Here is a 21,053-nt window from a genome sequence, read left to right on the forward strand (position 1 = left end):
TAAGTGGTTTTAAGCTTTTAAAATGTTGGTTTTTAAGTGGAGAAGCCCTTTCTTGACAAAAAACATTTCTATGGAAAACCAGTATGAGAATAGATAAAAATGGAGCTACTCTGAAGTAGGGATTGGGAAGGCAAGTAATCCAGTAATTCCTTCCTCCATCTCCCGTAATCCTGGAAGAGTTTAATGGAGTAAGAAAGTTGTAACAGTGCAATTTTAAAAACACTGGCCTATTACGAAATTTGTGAATTTTAATTGGGTATTTTCAGTTGGAACTTAGAAACTGATTGATTTTTGCTATGATAATAACTTATTTATGAAGCATTTTGTGTGTGCATGTGTGCCTTTACAGAATAATTCTTTGTTTTAAAATCAGGCTTAATTATTGCATTTTAAATGACTTGGGTTTCCAAATAGCAATATACATAGACTGTGAAACCTTGCATAGTGCCTTGTATTTACAAAGCTGTGCCTAATAAGTATTTTAGCATGTCTGTTGCATAAAAAAGAATCTATCGAAAGGTATATCTCATGGAAATACCAATATACCATATTTGCTATGGAATAACTAGTCAGAAGTGCATTAAGGAAATGCCAGTGCTTCATACAAGGCTATCTCTTGTAATATTTACAAATGATACTGTGTTACATAAATCTTACATTGCTGAAGCATTAATTTCCATGCAAAGAATGAAGTAATCTTATTTTTCATAAAAATATTAAATAGAGTTAATAGATATGTCCTTAGTTTCATGATAGCAAATCTAGCAGTCTGAAGTGATTGTGAAGGTAGTCCTTGGATCCTCCCTCTGACCTCTGAGGTCATTTTTGTTCTTGTTTTTGTTGTTTTTAAACTCCCAGATGTTGAAAGTTATCTTAATTGCTCACCTCTTCACTTTTACCTGGGAAACTGTAACAGTTGTTTTTGGTTAACACTCAGTGTTACTGATGACCTTTTGTATATCAATTTATAAAAGCTAAATATTTTCAAGTGTTTATATATTCTCTGTAAACTAGATGGTACTATTCAGTACTTGACTAGCCACTTTTCTTTTATGAAGGTATGACAATAAATTATAATTTCTGTATATGATTAACATTACAAACCAAGAAACTAATGCAAGTGGTTTTTTTATGGTGTTACAGGTTTATGAAAGCTTTAAGTTATGCTTCGTTAGATAAAGAAGATTTATTAAGTCCTATTAATCAAAATACCTTGCAACGATCCTCTTCAGTGAGATCCATGGTGTCCAGTGCGACATATGGTAGCTCGGATGACTATATAGGTCTTGCTCTTCCAGTAGACATCAATGATGTATTCCAGGTACCAAAAATTATCTTATTTTCATATGAGTTGCTTTCCTATTTTTTTTCCTTAAATTCTATAACTGCTTATTAGAAATTATAATTTAGTGTTTATTTGGGGGAAAGTATTTTTAAAGGCAGATTTGTTTAAAGAAATGTTATGATGAAAATTATTTCACCTTTCTCAGCTATTCCGTACATTTAAAATTTTTTAATTTCTCCAAGTCCCCAGAATATTATCCTTCCTTCTCTTCCCATACTAAATCAATATTTTGTTTGATGTATCAGTATATTTTCTATAGAAATTAAGTGAATTCCTAACCTTGCTTTTTAGTCACATTTGACTTATTTCTTGTTTTAATTGAGATATAATTGACATATGACAATGTGTAAGTAATGCACAATAGTGTATTCCTTGTTTTTTATTACATCCTTGGTCCAGTTTATCCTGTATAGTGCAGCACATGTTGTGCTCAGTTGTACAAGGTGGCCCTCATCCCATGAGATACAGATCTCTAAATGATAGATAATTAACTCAGAATTCAAGGTATTTTAGATAAATTCCAGAATAACTATTTCAGTAACCATTTAAGTCACCAAGAATAGATAAGGACTTTAAAACATTTTTTTTCTCAAGCTTTAATAATATAACTTTCTTCAGTAAACTTTAAATTATAGGTTCATGTGCTATAGTAATTGTGTTAAAATTGCACTTCATTTAATTTTGCTAATATTCATAAAGTGGACTTCTTATGATAGCATGACTCACCATGATTTATGTATCTTTTAGGTTAAGGATATTCCCTATTTTCAGACAAAAAACATACCTCCACATGATGATCGAGGTGCAAGAGTGTTTGCTCATGATGCAGGAGGTAATTCATGATTTTTGTTCTCATGAGACTCTTCTTCATGGTAAAAAGAAAACACTTTTTAAAAAGTTATTTTTTAAAAAAAAATTCTTTTCAGTAGACTGACATTAAAAATGTAGGTATATTTATTTTTGGAGCAACTAAAAATTATACTGAAATAATTATTTGAGTCAATTTAAAATTAAACCACAATAGTTTATGTGAGGGAGTTAAAGTGTTTTTCTACCTTGCCTTTCAGAAAGACAAAAATCAATCAGTTGCTTATGTTTTAAATAATTATGTTAATAATTAAATAAATAATTATTTAAATAATTATGCTTATTATGTTTTAAATAATAAGTGAAAAATTTCTTATACTAATTTTCATAGGTTTAAGAAACAGCTGCTCAGGGAAAGGAGAGACATGAAAATTACATGATCTTTCTTTGTCATGAACTGTAATATTTTAATGTATGCATATCAGCTTTAGGTTTAAAGCTTCATATCCTTGATTTTTTAAATAAGCACTTCTTTAGACTCAGAATTATTTTTTTTAATGCCCATATTGAAGATAATTGAAATAATGCCATAATTGTATAATTTAATTTTCCATTTTGTATTTAAAACCTCCTCTTAAACTAATATAAACCTATCTGCTGACTTAATTATTTCCCTAATTTAAAGCAAATTATCCTTTTTTCTCCTTAGTTAAAGTTAGATTTTAAGTCATAAAAGGGTTCTAGTTTTCTTCCCTTATTTCTCTTCTTTAAAATTTCACGTTGTTTAAGGCATGTGGAAGAGGCGTCATTGATACTGTCTTTATCAGATTATGTTTTATATTTACTTACGCACAGGTCTTCCATCTGGAACTGGAGATCTTGTAAAAAACTCTTTTCACTTGCTACGACAGCAGATGAGTCTTACGGAAATAATGAATTCAATCCACTCAGATGCTTCTCTATTTTTAGAAAGTACAGAAGACACTGGACTACAGGAGCATACAGATGATAACTGCCTTTATTGTGTCTGTATCGAAATTCTGGGTTTCCAGCCCAGTAACCAACTAAGTGCAATATGTAGTCATTCAGGTAAATGATTATGGCTTTCTAGATGAATCCACCTGAATTTGAATCTGTTCCATTTACAAGTCATGTCCTAGCTCTATTGATCAACACTCTTGCTTCATTCTCATTTTCTCCACCTTAGGAGTTCAGTCATTCAGCATCTCCCTATTGGAGTGTTAGTGTTTCAGTCTCTAGTTTTGGCCTCTTCCAATTCAGCTTTCATATTCTTGTCTGGGATTAATTTGTTGACAGTTCTTTACTGATTCTTTATGCCCAGCACACGAGGCTCTGTGTGTGATCTGTCTGTTGTCTTGTTTCACCATTCTTCTACCTTATTGACATCCCATTACTGACTCACTTTTCAAACTAGAGTTTTTGAACAACTTGTTCAAGATTCTAGGCATAACAAATTTATTTTCCCTGCTGTTTCCTCTTGCCCCTCTCCCAACCTCATACATGCAACCTCACACACAGACACTCCCAGTCTATTTGACCAGTCCACTTCATCATTAGTGTCAGGAGTATTTTATCTGTGCAGCTTTCTCTGACCTCTCTAAGTCAGATATCGACACTCCTCCTCTGCTCATTGACCTTGGCACATAGCTCTCTTATGATAATTACTGGTTGGTTATTTTTTTCCCTTCCACTCAGTAAGTTCTTTCAGGTTATGGTCTGTTACATTTTTGCATTTTGTATTTCTGATACTTCGCTGCATATGGCTTTACAGAGTAGACATTGTTTTTGGTGACGGAGTAAATAAAGGGGACCAAAAGTCAGCTTTTGTGTGATTCAACAAGTGACATAAAAATCTTCCTTGACTTACAGTGGGGTTATATCTCAGTTAACTCACTGTAAGTTAAAAATATCTTAAGTAAAAAATGCATTTAATGCACTTAACCTCTTGAATATCATAGCTTATCTTAACCTATCTTAAATGTGCTCAGAACATTACATTAGGCTGCAGTTGGGCAGAGTCGTGAGAGAGTTATAGTACTATATGTCACCAGCTCAAGAAAAGATCCAAATTCAAAATTTGAAGTATGGTTTCTACTGAATGTGTATTACTTTTGCTCTATCATAAAGTTGAAAAATTATTTAAGTTGAACCATTTTAAATTGGGAACCATCTGTTTTAGCAATTTCAGATTATTATATGTGTTTAAAGTATTACCATAGATAACTTTTCTTGGTAAATATCACTTTGCCACTCCCAGAAAAACCTAGTGATGACCAAAGTTCTCTGGGTCACTCGTCCAAATTTCCCCTTGGTATTCTGATTCAGACCTTCCCAGCACACTGATGTACCACTGATAGGATATGGGAGTGCTGAGATATTAATCCTCTCAGTGGCCCCGTGTCCCAGTATGGCCTGGATTTGACATATCTTGGACTAGGCACTTCCTCTGAACAGCTTTGTCCAAGGCCCCAGGTTGTTGTAATTCTCGTTTTCTGTGAGTGAAAGGGCTGAGCACCTTTGTTCTGATATGCTGCTCATAGTAGAGAAGATACTATTTTAGATCATCTGACTGTACATCATTCATAACATTTTAGTTCCTGTAAGTTCTACTTCATTTATTCATTCAACAAATACTTACAGAGCATTTACTGTGGTATTTTGCTATACAGTTTTCTACTTATCAAACAAGAAACAGGGAAACTAGCCCCGTATTACCCAGTCACAAGACAATCACAGCTAGTCCTAATCCATTTGTGAGCTATAGCTGGGAGAATAATCAAGCAGAGTATCACGAAGTTTGGGACTTGTGAGAGACATGTTGCAGTCAGAGAGGCTGTCACTTTGGCCTGGCTATGAGAGCCCCTTGGCTTTTTATTCTACCGGAATAAAAAATACTCTAGTGAAGTATCAGATTGAGGAACAGCAGGGGAAAAATAACTCTTAATTGGAAATGATTTTAGTTTACTACTGATACCCATCTCAGAAGCGTGAAGGAAAGGAGGCTAATAGTTAAGTTTGTCACTGAATATTCATTCATTCTTGCACTCAACCTGATACTTAATGATTCCACTATCATGAGTAAGGCATTAAACTAGATGTTTTGAAAACAATTGTGAGAGAAAAAAAATAAAAATAACACTATTCTTATTCTCTTTGAGCTTTAGTCTAATGGGGAAAGAGATGGATTGATTGATCAGTCACTCAATCAATCAGTCGATTATACAAAAACACAGTATTGCATTTGTAATGAGTGCCATCAAGGATAGGTACATGGTCTTAGCACAGGAATATAACCAAGGAGGCAGGTCAAAAAAGAGACTTCAGGAGAAGTTACTATTGAGCTGTGGTCTGAAGAATGAATAGAAGCTAAGTGAAGACTAGAGTATAGAGAATTTTAAAAGAAAGTGGGGGCAGCATGAGCAAAGATCTTCACTGATGGAGCAAGCATGGGAAGTGGAAGGGACTAAAAAGACACCTGTGTTAATTGAGCTCAGAAAGCAGGGGGAAGGAGATACAAGATCAGCCTAGAAAGATAAATGGAGACGAGGTCCCACAGAGCCCTTGCAGTTTAAAATGTGATCAGTGAACCACAGCAGCATCTGAGAGCATGTTAGAAATGCAGAATCTCAAACTTCACTCCACACACAGAATCAGAATCTGCCTTTTAACAAGACTCCCAGGTTATTCGTGAATACAGTAAGGTTTGAGAAGCATTCTATAGGTATATTAAGTATTTTGTGTATCAGAAAGAAGACATCCTTATTTTCCATGGCAGATTGCAAAAAAAAATAGTTCCTCTAGTATTTGGTCATTTTAAAGGGATGTCAAGACTTGACTCCAAGTTAGTTCATTCCCTAAAACTCATGGTGGTAGTTCAAAAAGGTTTAACTCAGAGAAAAGGCTATTAGAATAGGGTAATTAGTAACATGGTATTCTATGTCTGCCACCTTCACAAATGTTTATGCATTATGTAGTTCTTGTATACAAGATAATATGTTCACCTTTCATAATTTAGTACTTATTTCTGGTGGGTCTAATTTATGTATACAACCACATTTACCCTTAGTGTAGCTAGCCAACTTAGAGTGGGAAACCTTACTGTTTTAGACCAGTCCATCTATAAAAGAGCATTAGAAAAAAATCATTCAACTAAAAGATAATGACAACATCAATTTGCTCTTCTAGATTATTAAATTGACAATTTTTGAGGAGTGAGTAGAAACTACATTGGGAAGAGGTGGGCTCTAAAAAGATGGTGGTTTTAAAAATTTCTTTAGCTGCAGAACCCATGTTTTAATCAAAATCTTTATAAAAGATTAGTGGTATGTAGATGAAGGTGTAAGGGAAAGGATGAGGTGGAGTCCCATGTACCTGGCCTTGCCCAGGTGATGAAAAAGGGGCCTGGGGTTCAGGAAATGCTAGGACTCCAAGAACACTGAAGACCAATGGTGTAAACATAGAGCAAGTGAGTTTTGGTGTCAAGAAGACTTTAGACTCAAAGCCAAACTTTTCCATTTAATTAGTTATTTGACCTTGCGCAATCTACCTCATTTTGCTGAGCTTTTTAGTTTTTATTTTTGCTTAAACCTCTGAATGGGAATAATGATACTTACCTTATGGTGTTCTTTTTGGTATTGAATAATATGTAAGATTAGCATTCAGTAAATCCTCTGTAAATGGCAAATTTACACTAAGTTATGTTAGAAATAGTATTGGTTCATAAATTCTGATTTATGAATCAAATCCTTAATTTTTTCATAAATATCATTTCAGCATTTTCTGTAAACTTTTAGGGCTTAACTACTTTCTTGTAGGAAAAATTTAGCTTACGAGTTTTCTGTATTAGCCTATATGGGTTTATATATACTATTTTTTGTTTAGAGCTTTTAATTTTCTCCCACATATGGTGGCATTTAGCTGCATCCAGCCTTATGCTTTGATGCAAGTAGTAAAGAATATATCTAGTCTCTTAGGGTCTGGTCTCTCGTTATGTTTCATGTCTCCATTTTTAATTAAGAGATAAAATAAAGCTAAGCCAGAATATTAATAAAAAGAGAAGAAACAATAAAAGCAAAGAACTTACAGTTAAGAGGTTAAACAAAAGTCAGAGATAAAATGATTTAGTTTATGGACAAAATGTTTCATCCAAATTAAAAATAATCCTAAAATGAAATGTCTTGTGTAAAAGTGTATCTGAGGTTCATTGCATTGAATACTACTTTTTAAAAAACATTAGCTATCATTGATACACAATCTTATGTTGGTTTCATATACACAACAGAGTGATTCAACATTTACCCATATTATCAAGTCCTCACCCCCTCCAGTGTGGTCACTGTCCATCAATGTAGTAAGATGTTACAGAGTCATTAACTGTATTCTCCGTGCTGTACTACCATCCCCATGACCAACCTATATTGCAGTTGTGAATTATTGTGTTCTTTAATCCCCTTCCCCCTCCCCCACACCCTTCCCAAGCCCTTCCCCTTGGTAAGCACTAGTCCCTTTTTGGTGTCTATCATTTCACTGATTATTTTTTAAAGAAGATGGAAGTTTCCTTAAAGGGAATGTCATCAAACTTTTTCTTTTGGTGGAGTCATAGACATTATTTCCCTTGCATAAAGAAAAGTAGACCAACTATCTGTTCCTTTCCCAATTCCAAGAATTTTGGTTCTTCTTATCCTGCCTATTTATAAATAATGCCCATATTTTGATCATATGTCCTGTGAAATTTACATTTAATACATGTGATTATTTCCTTAAAAAATGTTTTCATATGGTTTAGCATGTTTCATTAAAAAAAAAACTATATAGTAAAAGCCTTCTGTTATGTTATACTCAAGATCCTGTTTCAAATCCCTAAATGAGACAAGCTAATTATTTTGGAACCTTAGTTAAAGAAATGAATTTATTTATTTTAAATGAGACTGAATGATGTCTTTAGAAATAGGACACGATTCTAACAGGTTAAAAATACTAGCAGTTATCACCAGTTAAAGGTGAAGCTGAAATAAATCAGTTTATAACTTTTCAGAAGTATAGATTGAAGAAAGTATAACTTATTGTTCCTTTTGCTGGAATATTTTGCATTATACTCCCTGGGTAGCTCATCAACTGTCTAAAATAACATATTAATCCCTTATTGGGTTATTCAGTATTACTGGTTTTTAAGTATTTTTTTAGTTCTGTAATCTTTTGGCAATAGTTGTATTTTTTTTTAATGATCTATAATTTAAATAGCATGAGTTACTTTTAAGTACTTGACAGACACATGATTTCCTTAATAATCAAAATTTTAAAACTATGCTAAATTTATGTATCTTCTTTTCCAAGGAGCCAAAGTATTTTCTGCTTAGTTTTATATACATAAAAATCTCAGGAAGTGCTTGGAGGTGAGATGAGGTGGTAATATCTATTCTGTGGAAAACAACAAAAGGAGAGAAAGTATGTGTTGACATTCATCTAGTTTCCTGGACTTTTAAAAGTATAGCTTTTTTTCTCTGCTCTGACATCATGCTGTAGTGGAGAAAGTACTGGACTGGCTTTCAAGAGGACATACCTTCTCGCTCAGGGTCTGTCTCTTTTCTTTCATGAGATGAAAGCTTTAACTAATTTCCAGTATTTCTTAAAGTGTTAAGGTTGCCCAGTACTATTCCCTAAAAAGATAACCAAAGACTTCCTGATTTTTCTTTGCTCTGATCACTTAGTTTAAGTGCTCAAGAAAACTTTAAATCAAAAAATTTTAGCAACACTGAGATGTTTGGTTGACTTTAAAATTCCATCTAGCATTTTAGCAATGTGCGTTAATGTTTTTTTTTTTTAATTTAATTCTAAGGAATGAACTGATAAGACCAGGAAAATATGTAGGTAATTATTAAATGGGGGTGACCTACAACAAGTAAGTCATAGAATAGTACGTATGGCATAATCCTACTTATATACCTAAAGAGCAAGAAAAAGAAATTTAAAATAGCTAAACATCTGATATAAATATATCAAACATTTAACCACATATTCCTATGGGGAGGAATATTTAGTTTGGGGGCGGGAGGGAGAAGAGAGGAGGTAGATAAGGTACTTTCACATACTATTCAGTATACATCTTTATTTGAATTTTTCAAATAATCACGCTCATATATTATTTTTATAATTTAGGAGAATCTTATGTATAAATGTCTATAGAATTCAACAAATTTCAGTGTCTTAGCAACTGAATTTATTTTGAAAATCTTCATCATGGAAAAATAATTGTTGAAATATGGAAAGAAATGACAAGGAATGAATCTCTTCTGTGTTAATACAATGGAAGCATAGGAATTAAGCCATTTTGATAGTTTAATTGAAATAATTAATTTTTTCTTCAGACCTCCAGGACATTCCATATTCTGATTGGTGTGAGCAGACTATCCATAATCCCTTAGAAGTGGTTCCCTCTAAATTTTCAGGGATTTCTGGATGCAGTGATGGAGTGTCTCAAGAAGGCTCAGCCAGCAGCACCAAAAGCACAGAATTGCTACTAGGTAAGTTCTCAGGTTCAAGTCCAAGCACTGTTATTAAAACTAAGGTTTGTTGTTGTTGATAGTGTTAATTAAAGTTGTCTCAAAACTGTAACAGTTTTAGTGAGTTACATTTAGCCAACTGTTGAACCTGTATGAGCTGCTGACAGGTGTACCTTCTTAGCAGTCTGCTTTCATTAGAAAGAATTTTGCTCTCAGCATAGTCAGCAGACCACGTGCAGATTATCTCAGGTTTAGATCTTAGGTAAAGTCTAAAAACATCCATGAGTTGTAATCACTTTCTATTGGAATACAGATAAAATATTTTAATCTTCTTTTCAGGTGTTAAAACAATTCCAGATGATACACCAATGTGCCGTATACTCCTTCGCAAAGAAGTTTTGAGATTAGTCATTAATTTGAGTAGTTCAGTTTCAACTAAATGTCATGAAACTGGGCTTTTAACGTAAGTAAACTATGAGGATGAGTAGTCTTCATTCTGCTTTTTATGGTGAAAAGATATTTGAAATACTTCAAAAGTCAAATTAATTAGCTTACATTCAGTAGTTCTCAACTCCGTGGTATATCTGTGTGAAGCTAGATTTTCTTCAGATACTTTAACCAAAATAACATATAGTAACAGATTAAATGCAGAAGCAGGTAATGTGAATTCATCTATCTTCTATTATCCAGACTTTAAAGAAATCTGTTAAAATGTAAAATGCTATGATTTCTCACTTTTTTAGTTTTGGAGACCGTAGTTATTTTTAATAAAATATGTGCATTAATGTTAATAAGTAATGGGTTTGTTTTTTAAATGAATTAAATATTTTGAAATTTTGTTAATTTTAGTTTTTAATATGGCGATTTTGGCTATTACCCACAAAAAAAAATAAGCTTTTTGGGGTCCTCAATAATTTTTAAGACAGGAATCCTGAGACCAGAAGTTTGAGAAAAGCTAGCCTACGTAAAACAAGTGATATTTTTATTCACTTAATTTTTCCCTGTTTTCCTTCTTTCTCTTAAAGTTGCAGAATTTTTATTGTTTTTCTAAATCATAGCTGCATGATAAAATAAAATTCAAACTGAACCTCCAAATGTTTGATTTGCACTGTATAAAGCAGTGGCCTTCTAAAGAAATGTAACTCATGGTCTCCTGTTTTAAAAACAAAAACAGAATGAAAACTATAACACACATGTCAGGGTCCCACTGCAGACCTTCTGGCCAGAAGATCTGGAAGTCCTTAACCTGTTTGTTACTCGACCTGCCCTGTGGCTCATTCTGAGATGCTGTCCTAGCTAACAGCCACTGCTGGAAGGTTGAAAGATAAATAAACAGCCTAGTCAAGGATATGAGTAACTCCAGTCTATATTTAAAAACTTATTTTTATTTTAAAACTTAATTTTCAAAATATTTGAGTCATGCTAGACTGATAAATACATTTTGCAGTTTCTCGTGCCAGTGAAAAAGAGTATTTCTAACTTTCTAAGAAGCATTTCTAAACACATTTGCGTTTTTTAAGAGATAACTCAAAACTTAAAATATCTAATTTAAGTGTGAAGTAAGAATATTTAATACTTTATATTCTTATGCTATCTAATCAATAGTTGAAGAGAAAAGTATTTTAAAAATCATATTTTGGAGGAAAAACAGGCAAGGCATTATTATAATTTTTATCACATCATATTCTTTTCTTTAATTTTAGGATTAAAGAGAAATACCCTCAAACATTTGATGACATATGCCTTTACTCTGAGGTTTCCCATTTACTCTCACACTGCACATTTAGACTTCCATGTCGGAGGTTCATACAAGAATTATTTCAAGATGTACAGTTTTTACAAGTAAGTACTTCTGAAATTTGTCTTTCAAGAGTAATTTTGTGTTTGAGGGATTATATATGTTGATACACTAGTAAGTCATTAACTAGGTACTACTTATTTTCTAGATGCATGAAGAAGCAGAGGCTGTGTTGGCAACACCACCAAAGCAACCTATAGTTGATACATCTGCTGAATCCTGACCTCATATTTATGATGTATATAGATGTATACTATATATATTCCTATTTGTGGATTTTTCTAGAAGCCTCAGAAAATGCTGACTGGGCAACAAAGACAGGAGTGTCTTCTGTACACTGTTCCAGCAATTACTGGTACATGAACAGTTAGAACTGCAGACTTCTCTAACCAAACCAACTTCTTCTCTCCCCTCTGAGTACTTTCAGGGGTTCATTGTTCATTACCACAGTTTTAAGAGTTTTAGTTACCATTTATGCAAGAGTCAAGCACTGAATACCTATATAAGGTTTTCTATATTTGTCATTTTAAGAACATAATAACAGTGGAACAATAATAGGATATGCAGAAGCACCCTTCACATAGTTATTTCTGAATTCTTTTTTTAGGGTAAATATAAAGATGCCTTGTTTGTTAACTAATTCATGGAAACCAGGAATCAGTGTCTCTGAGGCTGCATCCTATTATCACAATGGGGTGTGCTATAACTGCTCGTATTAGAGGAGGGCTTTTAGCCCTTCCGCATTTTTCTTAAAGTTTGTAACACTACTTCAAAGATTTGTAACCTCAAAGTGAAAGAAGAGCCTCAACAACCCGGACTTATAAGTTATTTTTATGTTACTAGACTTGCATAAAATTTGTTTTCTGTGTCTTCAATGTTTAGTTGCAATGTGTTATTACAGACTATTTGAACCCAGTAAGGTTTTTCACTACAGTTCTGATTAAAATCACAAAATCATTTTGTAATTCAAAGTATTTCCCATTTATAGAATGCATATATTTTCAGTGGACTTCTCTTTTCATCAACTTTCCATGCCGTCATTTTAAACAAGAACTTGGACAAGCACTATTAATTCAGACCTAAAGCAAAAGAGCATTAAATAATACTTTGGATCTCCGAGGAAAAAATAAGGTTGCACAATTTACACATTCCACGGGGAAAGAAGAGCCATATTTCCTTTTAAAAAATCATTAATGAAATGTTTTTATGATTAAACATTGTAGTGAAAAGCCTTAATTATCAAATTTTAAGCAGCAGTAATTTTATTTTTATATCAGTGTTCTTGTTTTGCACAAACTAATAAATGCAGTGATAGGTGAGTTTATCAGTACAGTAATGCCTTTATCAATTTGTGAAGTTGTTGATGAGGGCAAGGTTTTGTTTGTGTGTTTAATTTGTGTATGTCTAAAGATATTTGGTAATCTTTACAGGAATTAAACATATATGCAAATTTGTATATAAAAAGAGCATGACCATGATCATTAGAATGCTTGTAAATGAAAGGATTATCTTTTTTGAGGTCTATATAAATAGAAAAACACCCAGCTGGACTGATTAGGACCCTTTTTTAATTCATTTGTTTATACCATTTTTACAGTTACACATCAGCTTTGACACAGTCATAGTACAATATTTTCCCATATTACAGATCCTTTTTATAATGGGCTTGTTCTTTGAGATCTCTGTAAAGAACCCTGTGAACTAGAAAACATAACTCACAGGAATTTTTTTTTTTTTTTCATGGCACTGAAAGTTATTGGGGTGAAGCATTTCATCCCCTTTTTGACTGCACTTCAGTGAATTGTTCTTATGTGCACTGTGTAGCAACTTACATTATAACAAAGCAGATAAGGGCTGTAAGCTGCTGCTTATGTTAAAAAGTGGTTCTTCAGATTTTCTCTCATAAAATCCAATTGAAGATAAAAGAAATAACGTTTTTCTAAACTTTATCACTGAACCCACGTGTTTATTTAAATGTCAGTAGTACTCTAAGACGTTGCCTGTACCTTGGTCTTTGGTCTTGGATGAATAAACTGCCTTCCAGAGAACCAAATGTCAGAAATACTAGACCAAATAGTGGTTAAGAACTCCAAAGGAGGTAATGTAGTAATCTTATTCATAATGGGAATAACATATTTTAGACATTCATTTTAAACACTACCTCAGTTAATATAGAGTATAAAATCTGTGGTTTAATCCCTTAAAAATTACCAGTAATTTGTCACACACAGCTATCCCCATTCCTAGATCCCACCTCACTTATCCATTCTGAAATGAAGTCTTTGTTATTACTAGCCTGAATAGTTTTTTTTTTTCCATTATTTGAAAGACATGTATGTATACATCATAGTGTTTGCCTATAGCACTTAGTTTCAGAAGACACTCAGTTTTGTGGTTCTCGGTAATCTAAGAAAAAAACGTCTACAATTAAATGTATAGTGAGTGCTATTGGTTTATCCATGTTTCACTGACAGATCTAATACATTTTCAATTACTCGTTTGTATAAAAGTAGACTTTTATGATGAAAACACTCACATGCAGTGCCAAGTGATTAACTTAGGTATTTAAAAATATTAAATCATAGCAGAAATGGTTAGGGATGGTGTCAGTGGTAATAGAAATAATTGAGCAAATCATCTATAAATAGCAGGTAATACCAGACTGAAATACTAAAATAATGCCAATACTGTAGTTTTTCAAGATTTTAGAATCAATTTTAGTCCATATGAATTTATACTATTGGTAATTATTGAATAATTTGGAGGAACTTGGGCAGTTCGGCTAGTTATAAACTGTGAATTTCTAATTGTAAAGTGAATTGTCATTTATAATCGAAATTTTTTAAAAAACATTTCAGTTGCACATACTAAGTAAATACTGATAAATAAGAAAATTAGAAATTAGTATTCATAATTAAATATGGTCTAAAATTTCTTACGCTTTTATTTCCTATTCATGCATAGATAGATTTGAAGAGGGGGGGAAGATCTGTACTCCCTACTAAAAAATTTTCTAATGAAGATTGGTAGCATAAGGACATTCTGTAAGAAAGTGACATTTAAAAGAAGCTTCTTAGGAGATAATAGGCATAATTATACCAGTTACCTCTAACATCATGTATACAAGTCCTTTTGAAATGGTGGCTTTAATAGTTTTCAGCTCCTTTATCCAGGGCTTGAGATAATTAAAGCTTAGTTTTTCAAGGTATATTACAATGGCAAAGTGTTTGTGAGGTGTTAATGCTTATTTAGATTTGTCTCCTGATATTTATATAAAAAATTTTTTCATTCCATTCAGAGGATGCCTTTTATCCCCACATTAAAGCACAGATCATTAAGCAATAAAAATCATTCAAATTGTCATCCAAATTATAACTGCAATTATTTTTGCATGGTAAGAGTGAGGTGCTAATTTTCTGTGAGATGAACTTTATAAACTACCTTGGGAAAGGTCCTTTCAAAGTAAGGTTTTTTTCCCCTTTTGTCCTATGCTTCCAGTTTTGTCTCAAAATCACAGTCCATTAATACATAGGAAAAAAGAAAAGGTAGAATTAACTGAGAGAATTTTATGAGATGCTGTTGGAAGAAAAGAGTATTTCACAATTTCCAAAATGTAAGTTGGGAAAGGTCTCCCTTATCTCCCCATTCAGGAAATTTATTACCAGCTTAATTTCAAGAGTATCACTACAGTGAGAATTTCATTATAAAAGCATACTAGTGAAATTAATAGCCTTGCTTATCAGACCATACTGACACCTGTGAGACTTTTTCTAAGAGCATTCTTTTTTTCTTTATTTATAGGTTCCAGAGTATTTTGCATTCATAATAGGTTTATATGACTCACACAGAATGTGGATTTTTCCCACCTTTGGAGTATTTTTTAATGTAGGTCGGTAGCTATGCCACAGCATACATAAATTGCACATTTGTTTGACTTTGTTTATAAAATATTTAATTTGAAAAATATAATTTATGCCAAAAATATAAACCTTGCAATTTTGCCACTAAATAGGTTGATTTAGCACAAAGGCAAAGTTTTGGGACAGATGGGGGGTGGGGGTGGGGAGAGAGAAAAACATTTCATAGATAACAGTTGAAAAATGTTCTATTACTGGCCTGTCAGAAACCCTAAAGCTGCATTGTAAAACAAATGGTATAAATTAGTTTTGATACGTGGTAAGGGATTGGGAAAAAAAAAATCAGACTTAATGTTCCCTAACCACATGATTTTTTTTTTTCGTTTAATAATACGCTGCTACATATTTGGAGGTTCTGGTGTTTGTAGGTCACTGAACAGACATTGAAATCTGATTTATATTGTATAACTGTAACATAGAAAGATAAAGTATTTATATATTTTCCACAAGAATATTTCATTGAGTTCTGTATAATTTAAATAAGGTTTGTCCCCAATGGTTTTGCTCACCTTTATTTTTTTTGTGTGTGGTCTTCTTGTTTTTGTATAATGTGTACAGTTTATGTCAAGGGCATTAAAAGCCTCCTGAAGCATAATCTTATCAAAGGGATACATTGTTAATAAAAAATGAATTTAAAATTCTTAAACTTGTAGTGGTGATCTACTTGAAATATTAAAACACAGTGTTGTGGAAGGTGAAATGAAATGGAGTCATTTATGTCAAGGGGTTTAAAATAGAGCACAGGAGGCCATTAAGGAGATGGGCCTTATTGCACATCCTCACTGGTGGAACCATGGACTTTTAAATGGATCATACTGCAAGTATCCCAAGGACTCAGCCAGACCACCCGCAGCTTGCTACAGTAAGTGACTTTGCTTTAGTGATAGTCTTAAGTGACTTTGCTTTAGTGATAGTCTTAGCAGCCCATTATATCGAGTTGGTTAGTTTTCTGTGTCCAACACCAATCAAGATTGTAAACAGTGTATACAAGCCTTCCCTTCTGTCTTTAAAAACCCCTAATTTTGTTCCTTAGTGGGTCACAACTTGGATTGCTACCTGAATCTGTGTTCCTGAATTGCAATTCTGAGACCCCAAAGAAATGCTTTTATTTAGTTCAGTTCTGCCTCTTCTTACTTGACATTTGTGGTGTCAGCAGAAGTGGGATCCAAAGTGACTTCCTACCTGGACTCTGGTGCTGCTGTCGGATTTGAGCATCATATCTGCTTGAGCACTTTGTCTTCTGTCATCTTTCCTAGGGTCCTGGGTCCTGTGGTAAGTCCTCTTGCTCCACAACTCCCTTCTTGGTTGAGGTTCTAGCCTCTGGGTATCATTTTGGTGCTGGCTTTTATGGAGTAGTTCACACTTTTCTGTCCAGATCCCTTTTAGCGTGGTTCTACCGGGGGTTGACACTCCTATCCAGTGTATTGGACTTCAGATATCACAAAATGCTGTGGAACGGCAGTCCCCGCAGTATGGGAATTCAGCTGGTTTTATATTTAAGAATTATGGTCCTTTGGTAAGTTTTTGTCACTATAGAACAATATAAACAAATGACCAATAAAGATGATGTAAAATTTTGATGGCCACTTTGGGGAAATTCCTCCCAAATTAACTTATTTGTGCACACATTTGGAAGAGGGGAATAAAACTAAGCAAAATGAATGGGAAGCCTATTTCATTTTGGAATTTGGAGGTCCCGAAGCAAATGACTCAAAACCTGCTTCTTTACAAGAAAAAAACTCCAGGCTTTCTAAAGCCAACTCTGACCTTTCTCAGAGACTGTCCAAGAAAAAGCGCTCTGGAGCTCCTAAACTGACTGCTGTCACCACTACTGCTACTCTGTCCCTTTGCCTTTGTCCTCCACCTATATATTACAGTTCTATAACGTTCTTTAACAATCTATGCTATAACGACCTTAAAGCTCCCTGGGATAAAGCACCATTTAAAGTACTAGTTAATAAAGGTCGTTCAGGGACTGACTCCCTCTTACTACTCTTAGAGTAGTAAGTTGAGTAGTAAGTAAGTAAAGCTGAATTGTGAGCTATTAGGAATTTCCTAATGCTCTTGAAGACCCTGTAGGGTTTACTAAAAAATATAATTTGGTCATTCAAAGTTATAAACCTGGTTATTCTGATCTCTACCAATTTACTCACATACTTGTAAATTAAAGCCATACTAGGGAAGCTTTAACTTAGGTCCACCTTAAAGGGCACCCTTAAGAGAGAGTTCCAGACCTCTGAGACAATACAATGTGTTCTTTGATTGATTTAGAAGTTTCCAAAAGACAAAATGACTTCAAACCATTATAAAAGGATCCTTACTGCATACAAAAGAAAAAACTCTTAAGTAAAACTTTGGCCATTTGAGCACGTAATTTAGTCCTCTGCCAAAATACAATTTGGATCTGCTGTTTTCCTTTAACTTTTGTATCTGAGATATGGCCAAAATTTCTAAACAAAAGCTATGTGATCTCTATGTCCATGTTTGTATGTTATATATGTCACAGGTACATTTTTCTACCTTAAGGTGATATTGCCAAAATTAATTTGTAAAAGAACTATGTTTAATTAGCTTAAAGAAAATTAAGCATTATATAAATCAAATATTACTCAGAAAACAGAAACTAACCTAAATGTTTTTTAATGTTCACCTGATCTAAGGTAATCATTGATAAATAATGCCAGTTTGAGTTGATTGATTTAATGAAAAACAGACATATCTTCAGAGTTGTCACATTAAATATAATGTAACTTTTTCTACCTGGGCTTATTAGTCAAATAAGCTATGCTATTTCTTTGTTATAAAGTTTGTCAAAAAGAGAAATAAGAAAATGGCTAGCAGTTCGGTGTCTAATCAAAGCTTTTATTGTTAAAAGCAAATTAAGTAAATGTAAGTAAGATCAAAGCAATAAGTTAAACCAAATAATGGATATTCATTGAATAAATCATTTTCAATAAGGTGAACATTATTGCTAATCATAAATTAATCAATTTTGGTTGTTAAATTTTTACGCAGAAATATTTAGATCTATTAATAAATATGTTTTATGCCACATTGAAAATAATTTCTTAAGAAGAACACTTAAAAATGTTTAAGCTTATTTCCGAGTTTGTTAGGTAACAATTGCCTGCTTCCTAGTTTTCACTAAAAAGCAAAGATTACAAATAGTTAAAAAATTTAGATGAAGAGCTGAAAATACAAAGTAAATCAAAGAAAAATGTCAAAATGCTCAGAGTAAAAAAAAAAAAAAATGCTTAGAGTAATAAGTGTAAATTAACTGTGGGCAAATTGTGTATATTGGTACCAAGAAAATACAAGTGGCAGGTACTCTTGGAATATAAGCACTGGAACTCCCTGAGCTCTCTCCCATTGAGGAAGGATTTACTGTAAACTGTGGTCATGGACCATTGAGAGATTGTGAATAACTTTTATTTAAATGAAGTGAATATACCTCTTATCTATATAGATAAATAGACAGTATGTGTATCTTCAATTTTATCTGTAATTTGTGAATGGATTTGTTACATATTAAAAAGTTTCATAAAATATGAAATAGAATACATGTATAACCGACACTAAAAATAGAAAATACATGCCAGTTTATTAAACTTTTGCTTCAGTTACTTACATGGTTTTATATATGTAAGTGTGCTGGGATATAATGTACATCATATTTCTTGCTATCAAATGATCCAACACATTTAAAAGCTATATCACAGTGAATTGAGCAACAAAGGAGTCTTGTGCAATCAGCTCAAAAGGCCAGTATGAGAGCAACCACCCTTTCTGTCTTATACAATGATAACTCCTCAAGGTCAAACTATAATCACTCTTTGATAGACTCATACATTATTGACTTGTCTTTTCATATTTGCAGCTAGGTAGCAGCCTTGATTTAAAGGAACTTCTTCCATTTCTTAATAATCACTTACATGGCTGGGAGTTGTGGTGGTAATGTTACTTTGCCATCAGTTTAGCATCTGTCCCAGTTTTCAAATCTTTATTTTGCCTAACACAGTTTAAAACAACCCTTTTCAACAATAATACTGTGCTCCTCTTGCTCCTGCATGTTCTATTATTCCCTAACAAAAAAATATCAAGATGAACCTATAAACCCAAGTATATCTCATAGTGTAATTTCCAAAAAGCATATGGTTTAACTGTATTCTATCAAAGGAGTTTATATTCATTTAATGTAATATATAAACAAGCTATCCTTTAAGACTAAATCGGTAATTTTTCTGGAACAACTGTCTTTCATCATTTCTTTTCTAGATAAACTTTGTCAGTTTCTGAAACTGAGAAAATGAGGATAAAAAAATGACCACAAAAAAGGTAAAAAAAAATTATTTTTTTATAGAAAAGTATGAGGAATGGAGATGCATTTTTGGTATGAAAAAAATAATTTTGTCTAAGTAAAATGATTGTTCTACAATAAAAAAGTTCAAAACTAAATAAATACAGAAAGTTGTAGAAGGTTTATGGAAAAGGAATCTTGAATTTTATATATGATCCAAGTTGTGCCTAAAAATAAAATTATTATAAGGGTTTTAAAATTGAGCTTTAATACCAGTAGTGTACTTATATAAACTAAAACTTAATATTCTCTCATCTGCTGAAAGTACAAAATCTTCTTAGATTATCGGTCTACTCTTTAAATGAAATTGTAAACAAAGGTTTTTCTTTACCTTTAACATAATCTACCTAAAAAACAAAGATTTTTATGTCATGTCAAAATAACTTTCTGTGCTTTGTCAGGTATTTGATTAGTTTTGCCTACAACTATGTGACCCTTTGTATTTGCCCATAAAATCTTTTATTGTCACTTTGGTCACGTAGGTAATTAAACATTGTTTCATAATGATCTATGATCCTATTTGGCCAAATGTCCAGGACCTTTTGTATTTTTGTAAAGCGTCCCCAAATCAAATACTAAATAAAGTTCTTTTGAACTAAAAGTAACTGAGACAGAGTCCCTGAAACTTCTCAAAAGATTTATGCCCTTTCTTTATTAAAAACAAAACAAAACTACACTAAGATTATTTGATATATATATATTACAACGGAACCAGTTCAAATGAAAAGTACTACTACACTTTATGTTGTATTTATATAAGTATATAAGAGTTCTAGAAATTATATAAAATTCCTAAAACGTCTGGTATGTCCTGGTATGTTATCTGTCATAATTTTAGTTATCTTGAAGTATTGAATGTCACAAAAATAACTAAATTTCCTTGTCAATTATATCAAAATGAACTCTTACCAAATCTCTGTTACTGTTCTTGAGTCTTTCATAATTTAGTTACTAAATGCTTCATCTTCAAAGAGATTCATTAAAAAGACCTAACAAATAATCTAGAACACAGATTTTGGTTAAGATAATAATAATAGTGAACTGGGTAAAAAAATTCCTGAAACTCTATAATGAAAAATCGATTGCTTTAATGTTTTGTTTTCCAGGTTTAAAAAACCCTTTGCTCCTTTCCTTTAAACTATAGTAACATACTACAATTTGGTAAAGTATGTGTTTACAACAAAGGTTAAAACATTATTTTTTTTGTCCCTACATGATCCCTCTGGAATTCTTAAACTCTTGCAAATATTCTTATTTTTCATGACGATATATGTATTTGCATATGTTTGATGAGAATCTGTTCTCTTTG

At 32.6% G+C, this 21,053-nt stretch overlaps 1 protein-coding gene across 8 annotated transcripts in view; it reads left to right on the forward strand.

Annotated features, from left to right (window-relative positions):
* RICTOR (RPTOR independent companion of MTOR complex 2) overlaps positions 1-16,033 on the forward strand; it is a 113,920-nt gene extending 97,887 nt beyond the window's left edge. For 5 of the 8 annotated variants that reach the window (XM_036910836.2, XM_036910837.2, XM_036910841.2 and 2 more), the window contains 7 exons: positions 1,144-1,321; positions 2,093-2,177; positions 3,008-3,241; positions 9,538-9,693; positions 10,012-10,135; positions 11,376-11,514; positions 11,619-16,033. In XM_036910836.2, the coding sequence (XP_036766731.2) occupies positions 1,144-1,321; positions 2,093-2,177; positions 3,008-3,241; positions 9,538-9,693; positions 10,012-10,135; positions 11,376-11,514; positions 11,619-11,693 (991 nt within the window). In that variant the 3' untranslated portion in view covers positions 11,694-16,033. The remainder of the gene's footprint in view (positions 1-1,143; positions 1,322-2,092; positions 2,178-3,007; positions 3,242-9,537; positions 9,694-10,011; positions 10,136-11,375; positions 11,515-11,618) is intronic. The other 3 variants (XM_036910838.2, XM_036910845.2, XM_036910840.2) reach the window with 2 other exon arrangements.
* Positions 16,034-21,053: the final 5,020 nt, after the last annotated feature.

Source organism: Manis pentadactyla, chromosome 2, assembly GCF_030020395.1.
Source record: "Manis pentadactyla isolate mManPen7 chromosome 2, mManPen7.hap1, whole genome shotgun sequence".
Classification (NCBI taxonomy): Eukaryota; Metazoa; Chordata; class Mammalia; order Pholidota; family Manidae; genus Manis; species Manis pentadactyla.